This window comes from Rhinoderma darwinii, chromosome 7, assembly GCF_050947455.1.
Source record: "Rhinoderma darwinii isolate aRhiDar2 chromosome 7, aRhiDar2.hap1, whole genome shotgun sequence".
Lineage (NCBI taxonomy): Eukaryota > Metazoa > Chordata > Amphibia > Anura > Rhinodermatidae > Rhinoderma > Rhinoderma darwinii.
Window position 1 is genome coordinate 71,127,981 of NC_134693.1, and position 19,016 is coordinate 71,146,996.

General features: G+C 41.2%; 1 protein-coding gene across 1 annotated transcript in view; it reads right to left on the reverse strand.

The window, feature by feature from the left end:
- Nucleotides 1-19,016, reverse strand: part of ST13 (ST13 Hsp70 interacting protein) — a 132,123-nt gene that overhangs the window by 58,834 nt on the left and 54,273 nt on the right. Inside the window, exons 5-8 of the mRNA XM_075833526.1 lie at nucleotides 17,636-17,706; nucleotides 17,461-17,527; nucleotides 6,592-6,676; nucleotides 1,392-1,502 (exon numbers count right to left, since the gene is read on the reverse strand). Of these exons, the coding sequence (XP_075689641.1) occupies nucleotides 1,392-1,502; nucleotides 6,592-6,676; nucleotides 17,461-17,527; nucleotides 17,636-17,706 (334 nt within the window). The remainder of the gene's footprint in view (nucleotides 1-1,391; nucleotides 1,503-6,591; nucleotides 6,677-17,460; nucleotides 17,528-17,635; nucleotides 17,707-19,016) is intronic.

The following is a 19,016-nucleotide window of genomic DNA, read 5'->3' on the forward strand; positions in this document are numbered from 1 at the left end:
CACGCCCCCCCCCCCTGCCAATTGGGGTGAAAAGACTGATCTTCAAAGCGGGAGAGAGAGAGCGTGCACTTTCTCTGCTCGCTCTTGCTGTGGCAATGTCCATATCTGATTCGACAGTGTCACAGCCATAGTAACACGCCCCCTTGCCAGTACACACCCGTTGACTGTTCAGGGAGTTATTTAAATATCGGGCACCAAATATAACAGCACCGATATCTAAAGAACGGAGGGAGGTAGAGAAAAAAAAAAAGTAAAGTGCCTCAGGGTTTGTGCGGTCCTCCTCATTACATGCTGCACATGTATGGGGAGGTGAAAGGTTCTCTTTAACACTTGCTGTCAGATTCCCCCACAGATTATAGCTGTTTGCTAGTGATCACACAGATTGTGCTCGGGGATAAATTCACACTGTAGCCTTGTGGCATTTAGAAACTAACCTTTTAAATGTCCTTATTTGTAATTAACATTTGTTCGAAAGCGCAAACTAAAAAGAGATTATAACTTTTACTGAGATTTTGAGTATCTAGATGTACAAATCTTAGCTGCGCAAGTTCTATAGAGCAGAATTTCCCAAGCTGTGGGACGCGACCCCCTGAGGTGTTGTGAGAAGACATCAGAGGGGGGTCGCAAGCCACTCCCGATGTCAACTGTATCTGCATCCTCAGAACGTAGATACAGTTGAATCCAATGTTGGAGCGAGGAGCTGACGGCTCCTTGCTTCAGCATTCAGAATGCCGTGAGAGGCTATGGGGCAGACAGGCGCGATGTAGTGACATCTGTGTAAGGGGTGCTAAGGGGTCACTAAAAAGTGTAGGGGCGTTATCCTGTGTGGGGGCAGCTACAGGGGCGTTATCCTGTGTGGGGGCAGCTACAGGGGCGTTATCCTGTGTGGGGGCAGCTACAGGGGCGTTATCCTGTGTGGGGGCAGCTACAGGGGCGTTATCCTGTGTGGGGGCAGCTATAGGGGTCATTATACTGTGTGGGGGGCCCACTGGGTTAGAGCACACTCAAATGTGTTTCACCTGTGCTAAACCCCAAGCAACGCGTCTGATGGGCCCCGATGGACAGGTCTGGTCACATAACTCGCCATCAGTGGCCATAGTCCGGCGAGATGGCAAGACACCTTAAGCCCGCCACATCCCCCGCCAGCACAATTATCATTGTTTTCGATATTGTAGGGACTTTTTTTTCTTTAAATGGAGCCAAGTACCGCCATCTAACTACGAATGATGTGGACATATGTCAGACGACTTGGGGCGCCAAACAAAAGTCTCGGCCAAAAGTGGGTCCCAGCTTCAGAAAGTTTGGGAACCACTGCTCTAGAGAATAAGGCCCTTTATTCTCCAATCATAGGGTTGGCTATAAACAGAACCCACAAAATGGACAACACTTACGCGTGTGCTTTTCCTCTCCACTTGTATGGCTGAGCCGAATCAGGATTGATGGCAATAGCTTTAATACAGTCACAGATTGCTGCATTTGGCTTTTGTAGCTTCACATATACACTACAAAAGAAATAAAATCTATATTACACACAAACTTTAGCCACTGGACTTTTTTTTTACGCAGTTTTCAATGTAACAGAGGTATAAAGCAGTAATACAAATTAGCGTTAGAATGACATTCAGCATTAGAAGCAGCAGCGCTACCTAATATACTTGCAACCTGGAGGAAAAAACAATAACTTACTGTTCATATTTTTCAGGTAAAAACTAGAAATTGAGTCAAAAGGGTCTAAAAGTATAACAAAGCTTATACTGCTTTTATTGGATTCCCAGTTTAAAAACAAAATAATTACATTAAAAATGCAAAAATTACATTAAAATTAAAAAGTGAATGCTCCAGATAAAGGGTAAAAATAAATAAACACACATAATACCCTGGAATTATGGAAAGGGGTGAGAGGATGAGGAGTTGCAAATCTTATCACTCCTTGCGCCTAATCTGGCCAGTTGTCAACTCCATTAGTAGGAGGTTTACCAGCATCTAGATGGCAGATATTTTCGGTTTCTTCACTTCTTGTGCTTGTGAAGATTTGAGCATGTTTACATAGGCAAAAGTGGATTGTAGGAAAACTGCACATATTGAAGTTTTATTTTTAGGAGATTTTGTGCGTCTCAGGCTGTGTTTGGATGAGATTTACCACAGACATGAATTTTTAAGAATTGCTACAAAATAGACCTCTATATGTGACCGAGCACACACACACACGCAATTGACAAAGCAGGGATTTAGAACAAAAGTCCATGCATCACTCTCCTGGCGTAAGGCCTTATTCACACGAACATATAATACGTCCTTGCTACGCACGTTGAAATCACGTGCGTCGCACGGACCTACGTTAATGAATGGGGCCGTTCAGACTGTCAGTGAATTTCACGCAGCGTATGTGCGCTGCGTAAAACTCACGACATGTCCTATACTTGCCCGTGTTTCGCGCAGCACGCACCCATTGAAGTCAATGGGTGCGTGCAAATCGCGCTCGACACACGTAAGCACTTCCGGGTGCCGCGCGTGATTTGCGCTACAGTAGTAATAACAATGAATGAAAACATAAAAACAGAGTGTCATAATGATGCCGGCTGCGCGAAAGTCACGCAGCCACGCACCATATGCTGATGCCACACGGACCTTTTGCATGCGCAAAACGGACACGTCCGTGTGAATAAGGCCTGACTGGAAGGTTGGTGGTTGTGGGGGGCGATAGATAAGACAGTAAGAGCTTTTTCACATGACGCAAATCGCTGCAGATTTTTCATACAGATTTGTGGAAATTCTCCCCCCGTGGAGATTTTAAAATATCCAGCATGCCAATATCACACGGAGTTCAACAGGGGGGAGTCAAATTCAGCAACAAACCACAATTCTTTTGACTTTTGCTGAGAATTCAACTGCAAAAAAGTAGTTTCAAATACATTTTAAAACCCCCACTACACTCCCCTTCCTAAGTTTTTGCCACTCCCCTGGTGGCAAAAGTCTGCCCCCCCACCACTATATCCCAGGCTCCGGCGATAACCTGTTGCAAAGACATGTGACCATCGTAGCCAATCACAGGCGTCCAAATGTCATCGTTGGAGGCCAGGATACAGAGATAGTCAGGGGACCAGGCCATCGTCACCAGGGGAGTAGCAGAAGATTAGGAAGGAGAGTATAACGTTTTGTTTTTCTTTTTTAAAGTAGATCCACAAGGAAACATGCACAATTATGTGGATTTTCCTGCTGCTTCCTTTAGATTTGTTGCGGAAATTTTCAGAAGCAAATCCGATACATATGACTTTAACAGGCTGCAATCTTTCTCCAGCCTTGACTTGTAGCGCCCCCCCCCCCCCTCACTACATGCACACAGAACCAGAAAGTAAAGCTTTTCATCCTACTCTCCAGAGGTCACAATAATGTCTCTAAAGGAGTCATTGATTCTTTTAAATTTTCAGGCTTTGAAAAGCATGTCATGAGTATTTATTTACATGACACTGAATGAATGAAGAGTGAAAGGTGCGCTTCGGCACAAAGACAAGAGAATTACACTTTTTTTTTTTTTTTTAACTTACTAAACCTGTTTATAATGCTGGCTATTGTTTAAAATATGTGGATTTAGGAGAACCGTTGGTCAAGGTCCTAAGGCATGTACTCGGCATGGACTCGCGGGACAGGGATGTAATATTGCCACTTTACAAAGCATTAGTGAGGCCTCATCTAGAATATGCAGTTCAGTTCTGGGCTCCAGTTCATAGAAAGGATGCCCTGGAGTTGGAAAAAATACAAAGAAGAGCAACGAAGCTAATTAGGGGAATGGAGGATCTTATTTATGAGGAAAGATTAAAATAATTAAACCTATTTAGCCTTTAACCCCTTCCCCCTGCTTGCATTCTGGGCCTTAATGACCAAGCCATTTTTTAGATTTTTCCATTGTCACATTCGAAGAGCTATAACTTTTTTATTTTTGCGTCGGCATAGCTGTATAAAGTCTTGTTTTTTGCGGGACGTCTTGTAGTTTTTATTGGTACCATTTGAGAGTAGATGCGACTTTTTGATCACTTTTTTCACATTTTTTTTAAAGTCAGGATTAACAGAAAACAGCAATTCTTCCATAGTTTTTTATGGCGTTCACAGTGCGGGTTAAATAATGTAATCGATTTATAGTCGGGGTCGTTACGGACGTGGCGATACCAAATATGTGCAACTTTTTTGCTTTATTGTGGTTTTTTTCTTTAATAGTAAATCCGTTTGTAAGGGAAAGTGGGCTTTTCATTTTTTTTTCACATTTTTTTAAAATTAACTTTATTCAACTTTTTTTTACTTTTATACTAGTCCCACTAGGGGACTTCACTATGCCATCCTCCGATCGCTATTATACACTGCAATACTTTTGTATTGCAGTGTATTATTGCCTGTCCGTTTAAAACGGACAGGCATCTGCTAGGTCATGCCTCCGGCATGACCTAGCAGGCATTCATTACAGGCAGACCAGGGGGCCTTTATTAGGCCCCCGGCTGCAATCGTAGACACAGACACTCGGCGATCTTATCGCCGGGTGTCGATGGGAGAGGGAGCTCCCTCCCGCTCTCCAAAACCACTCAGATGCGGTGCACGGTATTGTGCACCGCATCTAAGGGGTTAAACGGGTGAGATCGATACTTATATCGATCTCACCCGGCAGAGCAGGGACACTCCCAGCCCTCAGCTGCCTCTAGCTTCCTGAGGAAGCCACTTGTTGGCGATACGCGTGGGGCTCTCTCTTCCTCCCTCTCCCCTAAAACGGTTCTCACACAGGACATGCTGATCTCATGCTAATTTTGATGCAACATTTTTGTCCTTGTTCCTTTATCTTCGGCATTCGAACGCCTGCTCTAGGGGTTTAGGTGAGTGAGTGGGAGTTACTACTTTGTTTGCCACTTATCATGGTGGTCTGTCTCCCCTTCCCATTGACTTGTATATGGCATTCTCTATGCCGTTTTTAACCTCTGCATAGCATACTGAGTTCTAATCAAATAAAATATATTTTGGATATTCACATAGCTATTCCATGACTTATTGGTTTTTGCCTTATACATACCCATTCTTTAATTTCTATATTTATTCATAATTATAAATGTATTTTTTTAAAACCTTCCTCTGGATTAATAGGGGTTAGGCAAAGTTCTATAATTTCTCCCATCCCTTCCCAATCTCCCATCCCTTGGTTGAACTTGATGTACCTTTTTTTTTTTCCCCCTCGTACTATGTACCAAAAAAACATTGAAAAGCTAATGAAAAAGTGAAGTTAAAATTTACCACTGTGTTTTTAATGCATTAATATTGACGATAAAGGGTGCTACATTGGTATATGCATACACACACACACACACACACACACACACACACACAGCAGTGTTGAAAAAAACATAGCGAATAAAGCGCAAAATAATTATAATAACTATTACTTGCCAAAATGCAAATGTACTAGAAATACTACACATTCAAGTCTAAATCAAAACACTAACAAGTGCGCACGTGCCTCTGAGGAGAACTAGATGAGAACCTGAGGCGTTCCTGGGGAGAACTAACTAGAAACTCGAGTCGAGGCGGCAATACACCCCAGTTACTGCACTGCACTTTATTTCATGCGAGTAAGAGCGGAATCTTTTCTTTTCCTGGCAAGGTTTCAGTACTATATGCATGCATTGTTTGATGTCAGAGGCTTTTCAAGGTGATGATTCAATATACCTCTATTGTGATATGTACTGACCTTTACTTCTAGACGTATATCTGCAACGTATATTCTTTGCCATGCTGCTTTTACCTAATGTAGCAAAATAATATCATATCTAACTCCATGGAATCCAATGTGGCGTTGTATATTTGGAATTTGATAATTTTTTTATTTTTGTAATATATTATATATTTGTGTTTTTATCTCTGTTGTTGCTTAAATTAATAAACATCTTTTTGATACAATATATATATTCTAGTCTATATGCTACTTTTGTTCGATTTTGGTTTATATCATGTCTATTTGGGAGCCATAGGCTGTTCCCTTCTCATTTGAGACTGACTATTTATAGGAATAAATAAACCTTACATGGTGCCTAAAATATATCCCAATAAAAAACAGGTCCCAAAATCTACTAGGTGCTCGTTTGCTTCTGAGGCCTGAGACATGTGGGACATTTCTAAAAACTTAAGAATCTTGGGTAAAATGGGGTGACTTATTGGGGGTTTCAAATATATAAGGCCCTCAAAGCCACTTCACAACTGAACGGGCCCCTGTAAAAATAACCTTTTAAAAATTTTGTTGAAAATATGAGAAATTGCTGCTAAAGTTCTAAGCCTTGTATCGTCCTAGAAAAATAAAAGGATGTTCAAAAAGCGATGCCAATCTAAAGTAGACATATAGGGATGGTGTTTTTCACAAATAAATACTGAATGTATCAAGCAAAGTTTGCCATCAACATAAAGTTCAATGTGCGACGAGAAAACAAATCTCGGAATCGCTTGGATAGGTGAAAGCATTCCGAAGTAATACCACAAAGTGAAACATGTCAGATTTGAAAAATAAGGCTCTGTCAGGAAGGTCAAAAGTGGCCAAAGAGGGAAGGGGTTAAATGTATTTCTCACCTTGCTCGTTTTGCATACAAAATAGCAATCCTTGGGTTGAGTTTAATAGCTTCAGTAAATAAATCAATGGCATTTTGGAGTTCACCTGGAGAGAATAGAAATGAAAACAAAACAGCAGTGTCAAATTTTATTTGAAAAACAAACCCAGATTAAGAAATCCTACATACCAGAAACCCAATCACCACATCCATCGGTAGCTTTTTTCGGGCTAGAACAGCCCTGTCCCTTTGTAAGGAATCCTTAACCCCTTCCCTATCCTGGATATACTATCATATCATGATAAGCGCATCGCTCGTGCGCCATGACAGAATAGTATGTCCTGCATGAAACACAGCGCCGTTTGTGTTCATGAGCTGTGATCGCTGCGGTTTCCGACTGCAGGCTATCACAGCTCAGTGTGCAGGGACCAATCGCGGAGGTCCCAGCCGATTCACCCCTTAGAAGCCGCATTCAATAGCGATAGCGGCTTCTTAGGGGTTAAACCATCGGCGCCCGCTACATGATAGCGGGCGGCGATGGCTGCTATGGCAACCAGATGCCTAACAATGGCCTCCGGCTATGCCATCTATGGAAGCCTAGTGGGACCTGACAAAGTCAGGACACACTATGCTTGCTGTCAGCGAGTAGCTGACCGCTCTAATACACTGCACTATGCATGTAGTGCAGTGTATTAGAATTGCGATCAGAGCCTCCTGCCTTCAAGTCCCCTAGTGGGACAAAGTAAAAATGTAAAAAAAAACAACTTTCAGTCCTTTATTATTAATAAAAACAAATAAAACTATACATAATTGGTATCGCCGCATCCCTAACAACCTGAACTACAAAAGTATTTTGTGCTTTATCCCGCGCGGTGAACGCCATAAGAAAATTATAATAAACCATACCAGAATCCAAATTTTTTTAGTCACTTCACCTCCCAAAAAATGGAATAAAAAGAGATCAAAAAGTCACATGTACCTAAAAATAGTACTGATCGAAACTACAGTTCATTACGCAAAAAAAGTCCTCACACGGCTTTCTTTATGGAAAAAGTTATGGCTCTTAGAATATGGCAACGCAATAAGTAAATTAATTTTTATAAAAAAGTATTTTATTGTGCAAACGCCATAAAACATAAAAAAAACTATACTCATATGGTATCGCCCGCAGAATAAAGTGTGTCATTTATAGCACACGGTGAACAATAGTAGAATTGCTGTCTTTTAGACACCGCCTCTTGAAAAGAAAAGTTGAATAAAAACTGATCAAAAAGTCGCATGTACCCCATGAAAACTACAATGAATTCCTCGAGGGGTCTAGTTCCCAAAATGGGGTCACTTTTAAAGGGCTTTCCCCTGTACTGGTACCTCAGAAGCTCTGCAAATGCGACATGGCGCCCAGAAACCAATCCAGCAAAATCTACATGCCAAATAGCGCTCCTGCCTTTGAGCCTTGCCGTTTGTCTAACCAGCGGTTTATGACCACATATGGGGTATTGCAGTAATTGGGAGAAATTGCTTTACAATTGTTGGGGTGCTTTTTCTCCTCGTCAAAATTAAAAATTTGTACCTTTTATCGGAAAAATTAGATTTTCAATTGCACAGCCTAATTCCACAAAATGCAGCTAAAAACCTGTGGGGTCTAAATGCTCACTATACCCCTCGATAAGTTTCTTGAGGGGTGTAGTTTGCCAAATAGGGTCACTTTTGGGGGTTTCCACTGTTTTGGCATCACAAGACCTCTTCAAACCGGACATGGTGCCTAATAAAAAAGGAGGCCTCAAAATCCTCTAGGTGCTCCTTTGCTTCGGAGGCCGGTGCTTCAGCTTCAGTCCATTACCGCACTAGGGCCACATGTGGGATATTTCTAAAAACAGCAGAATCTGGGCAATAAGTATTGAGTTGGGTTTCTTTGGTAAAACCTTCTGTTAACAGAAGAAAAAAAAAAAATGAACTTAAGGATTTTCTGCCAAAAAAAGAAATTTCTAACTTTAAATTCCTGTGAAACACCTGAAGGATTAATAAACTTTCTAAATGCTGGTTTGAATACTTTGAGGGGTCTAGTTTCTAAAATGGGGTGTTTTATGGGGGTTTCTAATATATAGGCCCATCAAAGCAACTTCAGAACTGAACTGGTACATAAAAAAACAAAAACAAATTGCTGTTTATGTTCGAAGCCTTGTAACGCCCTAGAAAAATAAAAAGAATGTTCAAAAAAACAATGCAAACATAAATTATAAATATGGGAGATGTTAAAGAGACTGTCACCACATTATAAGTGTCCTGTCTCCTACATAAGGAGATGGGCGCTGTAATGTAGGTGACAGCAATGCTTTTTATTTTAAAAAAACAATATTTTCACGTTAGGAGCGATTTTGGTTTATGCTAATGAGCTTTCTTAATGCCCAAGTGGGCGTGTTTTTACTTTCAACCAAGTGAGCGCTGTACAGAGTAGTGTATGACGCTGACCAATCGGCATCATGCACTCCTCTCCATTGATTTAGACAGCAGAATCGCGTTCTTACTAGAACATGATCTGCAGCCACATACACAGCGATTCTGCTTGATTAACGTTAATCCAGTGTCCGGATAATGAATACACATGACCATCCAGCCTGGACGTCATGTGTATTTAGAATCCTGACACTTCTGAATCTCTTCTGTGAGATTCCAGCAACGGAAACGAAATCTCGCGAGACTACGGAGGTAAACGAGATTTTGCTGGATTGGTTTTCAGTGCCATGTCGTGTTTGCAACACACTGGAGGGACCAAAACAGTGGAAACCTCTCAAAAGTAACCCCATTTGGGAAACTACACCCCTCAATTAATTTTTCTAGGGGTATAGTGAGCATTTATACCACAGGTTTTTTTTTGCAGAATTTAGTAGAATTAGGCCGTTAAAAATTAATATCAACATTGTCCACTAAAATGTTGAATTTGTTTCATTTTCACAAGGGATAAAGGAGAAAAATTTGCCGCTAGATAAACGACTTGAGGGGTGTAGTTTAAAAAAAAAAAAAAAAAAAAAAGGTCACTTTTGGGGATTTCCATTGTACTGGTACATTAGGGGCGCAACGAATGAGACCTGGTGCCTGAAAACTAGCCCAGCAAAATCTTGCCACCAAAAGCCAAATAGCACTATGTCCCGTCTGAGCCCTGCCATGTGCCCATACAGAAATTTGTAACCACATATGGGGTATTTCAGTGTTCAGTAGAAATTGCGTTACAAATTTTAGGGTGCTTTTTCTATTACCCCTTGTGAAAATAAAAAATTTGGGAGAAAAGGGACGTTTTAGTTGAAAAAAAATTAATAATTTTCATTTGTATGTGGGGTCAAAATGATCACTATACCCCTAGATACATTCCTTGAAGGGTGTAGTTTCCAAAAACGGGGTTACTTTTTGGGAGTTTCTTTTGTACTGGTACTTTAGGGGCTCAATGAATGTGACATGGTGCCTAAAAACAGCCTAATAAAATTAAGGCCCCAAATTACATAAGGTGCTCCTTCATTTCTGAGGACTGTATTTGAGTCAACAGGTGCACTAGGGCCACATATGGGGTATTTCTACACACTCCAGAATCAGAGTAACATATATGGAGGTTTGCTTGGTTGTTTATCCTTGCTTTGTGGCACAAAACAAAATGGATACAAATGGCAAACTGGGGGAAAAAAATACAATTTCAAAATTTCACCTCCAAGTTGCTCTAATTCCTGTGGAACACCTAAAGGGTTAACAAAGTGTCTAAAAACTATTTTAAATAATTTGAAGGGTGCAGTTTCTAAAATGGGGTAATTTATGGGGGTTTTCTATTATATAGGCCCCTCAAAGCCAGTTCAGAACTTAACTTTTCCTTAAACTAGTTTTTTTTAATTTTTTGGGGAAAATCTGGGAAATTGCTGCTAATGTGAAAAATAAACGGATGTTCAAAAAATTATGCCAACATAAAGTAAACAGAAAGTTTATGTTATCAGCTATCTTGTGTGGTATGACTGTCTTACAAGCAGAATTAAATTAAAAAAATTGCTAATTTTTTTCTAAGCGTAATGGCAATGGAGGGAATTCGAAAATAAAAATATTATGCTATTGAAGCGGTCAACAAATCCACACGTGGTACATGCAGATTTCATTGGGGATAGAGATGCAGATTTTACTCAAATGAATCAAATCTTTTGTGAAAATCTGCTGCCTTTCTGTAACAAGGCATGCTGTGGATTTTTAAATCCGCATCACGTCTAGAAAATGCTGCAGATTTTTTACGCTTTAAGGGAATGTGGTTTGTTGAAAAGCACCTTCACTTACATAGTACTGTACTTCAATGTGAAATTTCGGTGCGGATTCCGGAAAAAACGCACGATGTGTAAACCTAGCCAAAAGGTTTAAAACTTGTCTATAGTTGCGATGAAAAACAACAGTCACTATAGTACAGACATTGAGTAGCAGTTATCAGTTAACACCTTCCCGACAGTGCTTTCCGCAAGAGGTTGTATGCTTATGACAAACGGGGAAGCGGTTAATGTGTAAAATTAGAATGTTAGAAAGTAAAGATGGCTGCTGTTCATAACAGCAGGCCATCGCTACACAATGCCCAGGGGGGGTGTCACACCCCGCTCCAAGCATTGGCGATCATTGCGTTTGGCCAGTCAATTAAGACCTGACAGCACCATTCCCTACCATGTACTGATGAGGTGGCGGTGATGCCACCCCACTTGATCGCTACGGTTGGTCGGTCTGCACCGACCAACTCCCTTGACCAGCTCTGCCCACACCTCATTTCGGTTAGGAACAGTGAGCAGAGCTGGTGTGACCGTCTGAGTCATACTTACCCGTTCTGAGGCTTTCCGTGCTGTGAACCTGCGGAGATTGCGGGCACATCGTGTGCATGGGGCCTTAATGTCTTATCCCTGTACCCACCCTCTACCTCTTTCTCTTTTTACTTCCTGCGGCCGCTGAGTTCAGATCAGTGACCGCCATCACTGATCGGTCCGTGCACTCAATTTTTGGCACAGGGCTTTTTTTTTCTGCTTTCTGCACAGTCTCCCTGTGCGCCCTACGGCCAGAGTGCTGATCAATGACTGCCATCACTGATCAGCATAAATTTTTAGCGCAGGTTTTTTTTTTACTGCACCATCTTTTTTTGTGCGCCTAGGCCCCTATAAATCAGCCTCAGTGGTAATTTGTTGATGCGGTTTTTCTTGTTTTTTTAAAGTAATTTATTTTTAATGATTAAAAAAAAAAAAAGAAAATGGCGTTAGAGTAGCAGACGTTTCCGGACATCCATTTCAGCTATTTTTCTACAGTTTTAGTCTAAATTTAGACCGTTATAGTTAGTGTCAGTTAGTGACGGACATTTTTTTTAATCAAATTTTTGATAGCGTAGCGACCGTTGTAGCCATTTTTTTTTTTTTTACAGTGTAAGGGTATGTTCACACTGCCTATTTTCTGCCGTTTTTGGGGCCGTAAACGCCCGAAAACCGGACGCAGAACGCCTCCAAACATCTACCCATTGATTTCAATGGGAAAAACTGCGTTCTGTTGGGCCATTTTTTTACGTTTTGAAAAACGTCAGCGAAAAGGAAGTGAAGGTCACTTCTTGGGACGTTTTTCAAAGAATATTGAAAACCGCTCCAAAAGCGGCCGCTAAGAACGCAGCGAAAAGCGCGAGTGGCTTAAAAAACGTCTGAAAATCAGGAGCTGATTTTCCCTTGAAAACAGCTCCGTATTTTCAGACGTTTTTGACTCAGCGTGTGAACATACCCTTAGGGTTCATTTGTTAGTGTCAGCTAGTCAGGAATTTTTTTTTACAGTTTTATATTGGACGTTCTGGAAATTTCTACTAAATTTTTTATCTTATTCTTTTCTTCTCTTATTTTGTTTCCTTTGAAAGTTCATATACACGTGTAAAAGCACAACACACACAACCACCGCTGTAAAAATTAATTGAATATTACACGTTTTGAAGCACTACATACCCCCCTAATAAAAATGTCCCAATCATCCCAAAAGGTCTATTCAGCCGAGGAGGCATACACCATCCTGGCCTCTGACACTAAATCGGCCAGCAAGGGAGGAGAGGAAATTGCCCCTTGACCTCCTCCTTATCCTCATTCAGTGATGAGGAAACCCTGCAAAGGCACCCCAGGACATCAGCTCCGGCAAACCCCCAAATGAGTGATATCATGTGGAAATCGCCCCCTGAGAATTATGAGCCCCACTTTCTGGATTTCAAAGGCAGCTCAGGAATTTGTTTTGAGCATGCAGGCCTCGCAAAAATGGACTTCGAAAACCTTTCACCTCCCCATACATGTGCAGCATGTAACGGACAGGGATGCACAAACCCTGGGGCACTTTAAATTTTTTTCCTACCCTCTGTTATTTAGATATCGGTGCCGTTATATTTGGCGCCCGATATTTAAATAACCCCCTGAACGGTCAATGGGGCATGTTACTATGGCTGTGACACTGTCCAATCAGACATGGACAGTGTTACAGCAAGAGCGAGGATGGAGGAGAGAGTGTGAGCGAGCTCTCACTCTTCAGCTTTCAAGATCGGTCTTCTGCTGAACTCGCAAGGGGGCGTGTCATTGCTACAGACAGCGTAAGAGCTGTGGAGAGGAGAGCGCGGGAGAGGTCAGTTTTGTACTTTGTCTGCCGAACTGGCAAGGGGGCGTGTCTCTGCTACGGACAGTGCAAGCGCTCCCCAGCTATTACACTGTCCGTAGCAGTGAAATGCAAAGTGCCCCAGGGTTTGTGCAGCCCTGCCCATTACATGCTGCACTCAGCTGAACATTTATGGGGAGGTGAAAGGTTCTCTTTAAGGTCTTTTTCTCTGAGGATTTTGTTAAATTAACGGTGGTCCAGACAAATTTATACGCCCAGCAGTTTTTAGCCCAAAACGCCACATCACCATTTGCTAGGTGGACCGCCATAGTGGCAGCTGAGATGATGAAATTTTGGGGCCTTGTGCTACATATGGGCCTAGTAAAAAAAAAGCCAGCGATTACGCAATACTGGAGTATGGACGTTTTATACAGAACCCCATTTTACCGCATGGCAATGACCCGGACACATTTTGAAATAATTTAGAAAAGTTTGCATTATAGTGATAATGCAGTGCCGTGATGACCCCACATATGACCATCTATTCAAAATCAGGCCAGCCATTGATCAGTTTTGAACCAAATTTCAAGAAACTTAAACCCCCGAAAAGAACATTGCAATAGACTAGTTCCTTGTACATTTTAAGGGGAGGCTAAAATTACGCCAATACCTGCCAGGCAAGAGGGCATAAAATGTACAAGCTGTGCGAGAGCAGCTCAGGGTACACCTACAGGTTTAGGCTTTATAAAGGGAAGGACCCCAGGATAGAACCTCCAGAGCGCCTCCCTGTCCTGGGAGTTAGTGGGAAAATAGTGTGGGATTTGATGCACCCACTGCTGGACCAGGGTTACCACATTTACATGGATAACTTCTACACCAGCATCCCATTATTTAAAAATGCCTCTCCACCAGAAGTACTGCAGCATGCAGCACCATGCACAAAAACCTGAGGACTCTCGAAAACTAAGATTGGGCAACCACTAAGAAAGAGATGCAGGGCACTAAACAGCAAGAACATGTTGCTTGTCAAGAAGAAGGACAAGAGGGATGTCCTTATGTTGACCACAATACACGGTAGCACCCCTGTCTCAGTTAGCACTACAATGACCCCCAAACCAGATTGTATCATGGGCTACAATAAGTACTAAAGCCATACAGTGCCATGCGGAAAACAAAGGTGTGGTGTAAAAAGCTGGCCATGCACATGGTACAGATGGCATTGTATAACGCTTATGTGCTATACCGATCTGCAGACCGGACAGGGACATTCCTCAATTTTCAAGAAGTGGTTATGAAGGCCCTTGTATTTGGGAACCAAGAAGGGGAGGGCTCCAGTACTTCTAGAAGCGATGGTCCACGTATTGTACCAGGAAAACACTTTTCCAGCTAAATCCCCTCCACTGGTGAAAAGGGAAGGACCCAAAAAAAAAAAAAAAAGTGCAAAGTGTGTTACAAAAGGGGGAGAAGAAAAGACAATTTCAGTGCGAAACCTGCCCCGACAAACCTGGCATAAAAGAGTGCTTCAAAGTTCATCACATATCCATAGATTATTACTTGTATGAGTTATTTAAATGCTCACTATACCCCTAAATATTTGGGTGCAGTTTCCCAAATGGGGTAAATTTTGGGGGTTTACAGTGTTTTGTCTCCTCAGGGGCTTTGTAAATGCGACATGGCTTCTGCAAACAATTCCTGCTAAATTTGAGCTCCAAATGGCGCTCCTTCCCTTCTGGGCCCAGCCGTGTGTCCAAACAGCCGTTTATGACCACATATGGGGTATTGTTTTACTCAGGAGAAATTGCTTTACAAATGCTGCGGTGCTTTTTCTCCTATAGTCCTTGTGGAATTTTTTAATTTTTTTTTAAGCTAAACCTACATTTTATTTGAAAAGATATAAATTTAGATTTTCATAGCCTACTGTGGGATCAAAGTGCTCACTACCCCTAGATAATTTCCTTGAGAGGGTGTAGTTTCCAAAATGGGGGTCACTGAGGATTTCCACTGTTTTGGCACCACAAGAGCTCTTTAAACCGGACATGGTGCCTAAAATATATTCTAATAAAAAGGAGGCCCCAAATGCCACTAGGTGCTCCTTTGCTTCTGAGGCCGGTGGTTCCGGCCATAAGCACACTAGGGCCACATGTGGGATATTTCCTAAAACTGCAGAATCTGGGCAATAAATATGGAGTTGCGTTTCTCTGGTAAGACAGTTTGTGCTACAAAAAAAAATAATTGGCTTAAAAATGAATTTCTGCAAAAAAAACCTCTACTTTGCTTTAATTCCTGTGAAACATCTAAAAGGGTTAATAAACTTTCTGAATGCTGTTTTGAATACTTTGAGTGCAGTTTTTAAAATGGGGTGACTTATTGGGGGTTTTTAATATATAAGGCCCTCAAAGCCACTTCACAACTGAACTGGCCCCTGTAAAAACAGGCTTTTGAAATTTTCTTGACAGGCGCTATGATACTGATCACTACAGTGTAATTATTTTTTTCAAAAACGTTTGGAAAATTTGCTCTCCGAAATAGTTAGCATTTTATATCATTGAAGTCGGCAGACGTTGCCAGATATGTATTCAGGTGTTTACACCCAGTGGCATGCACCAGATGTCAAATAACATCACCTAAATTCCCATATTCACATTTTTTAAAAAGTAAAAAATATATCTATTATTTTTTTTTACAAAATATGGAAGCCCAACATGATCTGAAAAAAACAAGACCAAATACATGTAGGTTGGAAGACTAAAAGAACAATTCGCTTTTAAATTGGCACATGGCTAAAACGTGAAAATGGGCAAGGAAGGGGGAGGGTAAACACTCGTCAGGAAGTGGTTAAACAAAATAAAAAATCCCCAAGAATGTAGAGGTATAGGGGAGACTACTACAAACTTTGCCCTAGACTCGCTCCCAACAGCCGTGGACCACTTTTAGGCCTCATGCACACGACCGTATTTTTTCACACCCGTAAATACGGGTCCGGTGTCACACGTATTCCACCCGTTTTGCACCAGTATTTACGAACCCGTGCTCGTAAATATGGGTCCGGTGTCACACGTATTCCACCCGTATTTACGAGCACGTTTTTGGCAGCAAAATAGCACTGCACTAATCGGCAGCCCCTTCTCTCTATCAGTGCAGGATAGAGAGAAGGGACAGCCTTTTCTGTAATAAAAGTTAAAGAAATTCATACTTACCGGCCGTTGTCTTGGTGACGCGTCCCTCTCTTCACATCCAGCCCGACATCCCTGGATGACGCGGCAGTCCATGTGACCGCTGCAGCCTGTGATTGACCTGTGATTGGCTGCAGCGGTCACATGGCCTGAAACGTCATCCAGGACGTCGGCCCGGATGTCGAGAGGGACGCGTCACCAAGGCAACGGGCGGGAGACCGGACTGGAGAGTTGTCGGTAAGTATGAACGTCTTTTATTTTTATTTTTTACAGGATAGGGGATACATGTCTTGTTTATGGCAGAGCGGGGAGATACCTCCCCGCTCTGCCATAGTTTTCATTGTAGTCCCGGCGGTAGTTACGCCACTGGGCTGTGGCCTGCAGACCGGGTAGTCCCCTGACCTCGCCTCACCTCGCAACGCTCCCGTAATCACGGGTGAACACACGCAGCCACCCATGATTACGGGAGCCCCATAGACTTCTATGGGATGCCCGTGCCGTTATTACGGCATGAAATAGGGCATGTTCTATCTTTTTTAACGGCACGGGTACCTTCCCGTGAGCAAACGGGAAGGTACCCGTGGCTAACAGAAGCCTATGAGCCCGTTATTGCGGGTCGTAATAACGACCCGCAATAACGGGTGTTTTTACGGTCGTGTGCATGAGGCCTTACACAGCAGTATTTTGTGTCAGTATTTGTAAGTAGAAACCATGAATGGATACACACATGGAAGGTACAAACTTTTCCATTATAGTTTTTTTTTCTGTGTAGGCTCCAACTACTGATGGAAAATACTGAACAAAACACTTCCATGTGAAACTGACCTTAGGCATCCATTACTCACCCTGTATTGTAGACTGTACTATAATCCAAAAATGCATTTTCAATTCTGTTGGTTACTACTGGAAACAAGCTTGCAGTCAGACATCCCCTAACATAATGCAAAGGTGATGCTTGCAGGTTTTGACTTTGAAGGCAGCAAAATTATACAATGAAGCTGTGAGCTAGACTTAAAAATCAGTCCATAATGGTGTTAAAAAAGAACACACATGCTTTGATGACAACTATGTCCACACGGTAAGAGTACTGGCAAAAAACAACAAAAGAAGAACCTTACCATCACTCAAAGCATTAATGGCCTCAACTTTCTTTTCATTTGCCTGGTCCATCATTTCTTCTGTAACCTACAAAACAAAGTAACAACTAAAAAAATACTGTAAGTATGCATGCCATGAACGGTGTATAAAGTTAGCAAAAACAGGGAAAGAAAGGCAAGTAATAATAATAGTCACCTCCAAGTCATCGTCTCCCATTTCTTGAGAGGCCACATCATCTGGAGAAATCACCCCTTCATCATCAATTTCTAGAATAAAACAAACATTATATACATGTATATTAATAAATATTACCAATAATTAATAGAATATATATATATATATATATATATATATATATATATATATATATAAGCTGTTATGTTATACCCGGCGTTGACTTGCGGTATAGATAGAGATTTAAACACCTCTCATTATGAATTGAATTGCTAGAGAGTGTAAATAATGTTATTGGAAGCATAAAAGAAATGAAGCAATATATTCATTACAGATTTATATAGCGTTGATTAACCCCTTCAGGACTGAGCCTGTTTTGGCCTTCAGGACGAAGCAGATTTTTCAAATCTGACATGTGTCACTTTATGTGGTAATAACTCTGGAATGCTTTTGCCTATCCAAGTGATTCGGAGACTGTTTTCTCATGACATATTGGACTTTACGTTAGGGAAAAAATTTGGTAGATAAATTCAATATTTATTTATAAAAAACACCAAGATTTGAAGAAAATGTGCAAAAATTAGCATTTTTCTAAATTTAAATGTATCTGCTTGTAAAACAGATAGTAATACCACACAAAATAGTCACTAGTTAACATTTCCCACATCTCTACTTTAGTTTGCCATCATTTTTTGAACATTTTATTTTTCTAGGACGTTACAAGGCTTAGAACTTTAGCAGCGATTTCTCATATTTTCAAGAAAATTTCAAAAGGCGATCTTTACAAGGACCAGTTCTGAAGTGGCTTTGAGGGCCTTATATATTAGAAAGTCCCCATAAATCACCCCATTTTGAAAACTGCACCCCTCAAAGTATTCAAAACAGCATTCAGAAAGTGTTTTAACCCTTTAGGCGTTTCACAGGAATTAAAGCAAAATAGAGGTGAAAGTTACAAATTTCTTTTTTGTTAATACAAAATTCATTTGTAATTAAAAAAAATCTATACCACAGAAGGTTTTACCCGAGAAACTTAACTTATTATTTATTGCCCAGATTCTGCAGTTTTTAGAAATATCCCACATGTGACCCTAGTGCACTAATTTACTGAAATACAGGCCTCAGAAGCTAAGGAGAACCTGGTGGATTTTGGGGCCTCTTTTTTTAGCATATATTTTAGGTACCATGTCAGGTTTGAAGAGGTCTTGTGGGGCCAAAACAATAAAGACTCCCAAAAGTGACCTCATTTTGGAAACTACACCCATCAGGGAATTTATCTAGGGGTATAGTTAGCATTTTGAACCCACAGTTTTTTTGCTAAATTTATTTGAATTAGTTTGTGAAGATGAAAATCTACTTTTTTTCTGAAAAAAAAACGTACATTTTTAATTTTTTCAAGGAATAA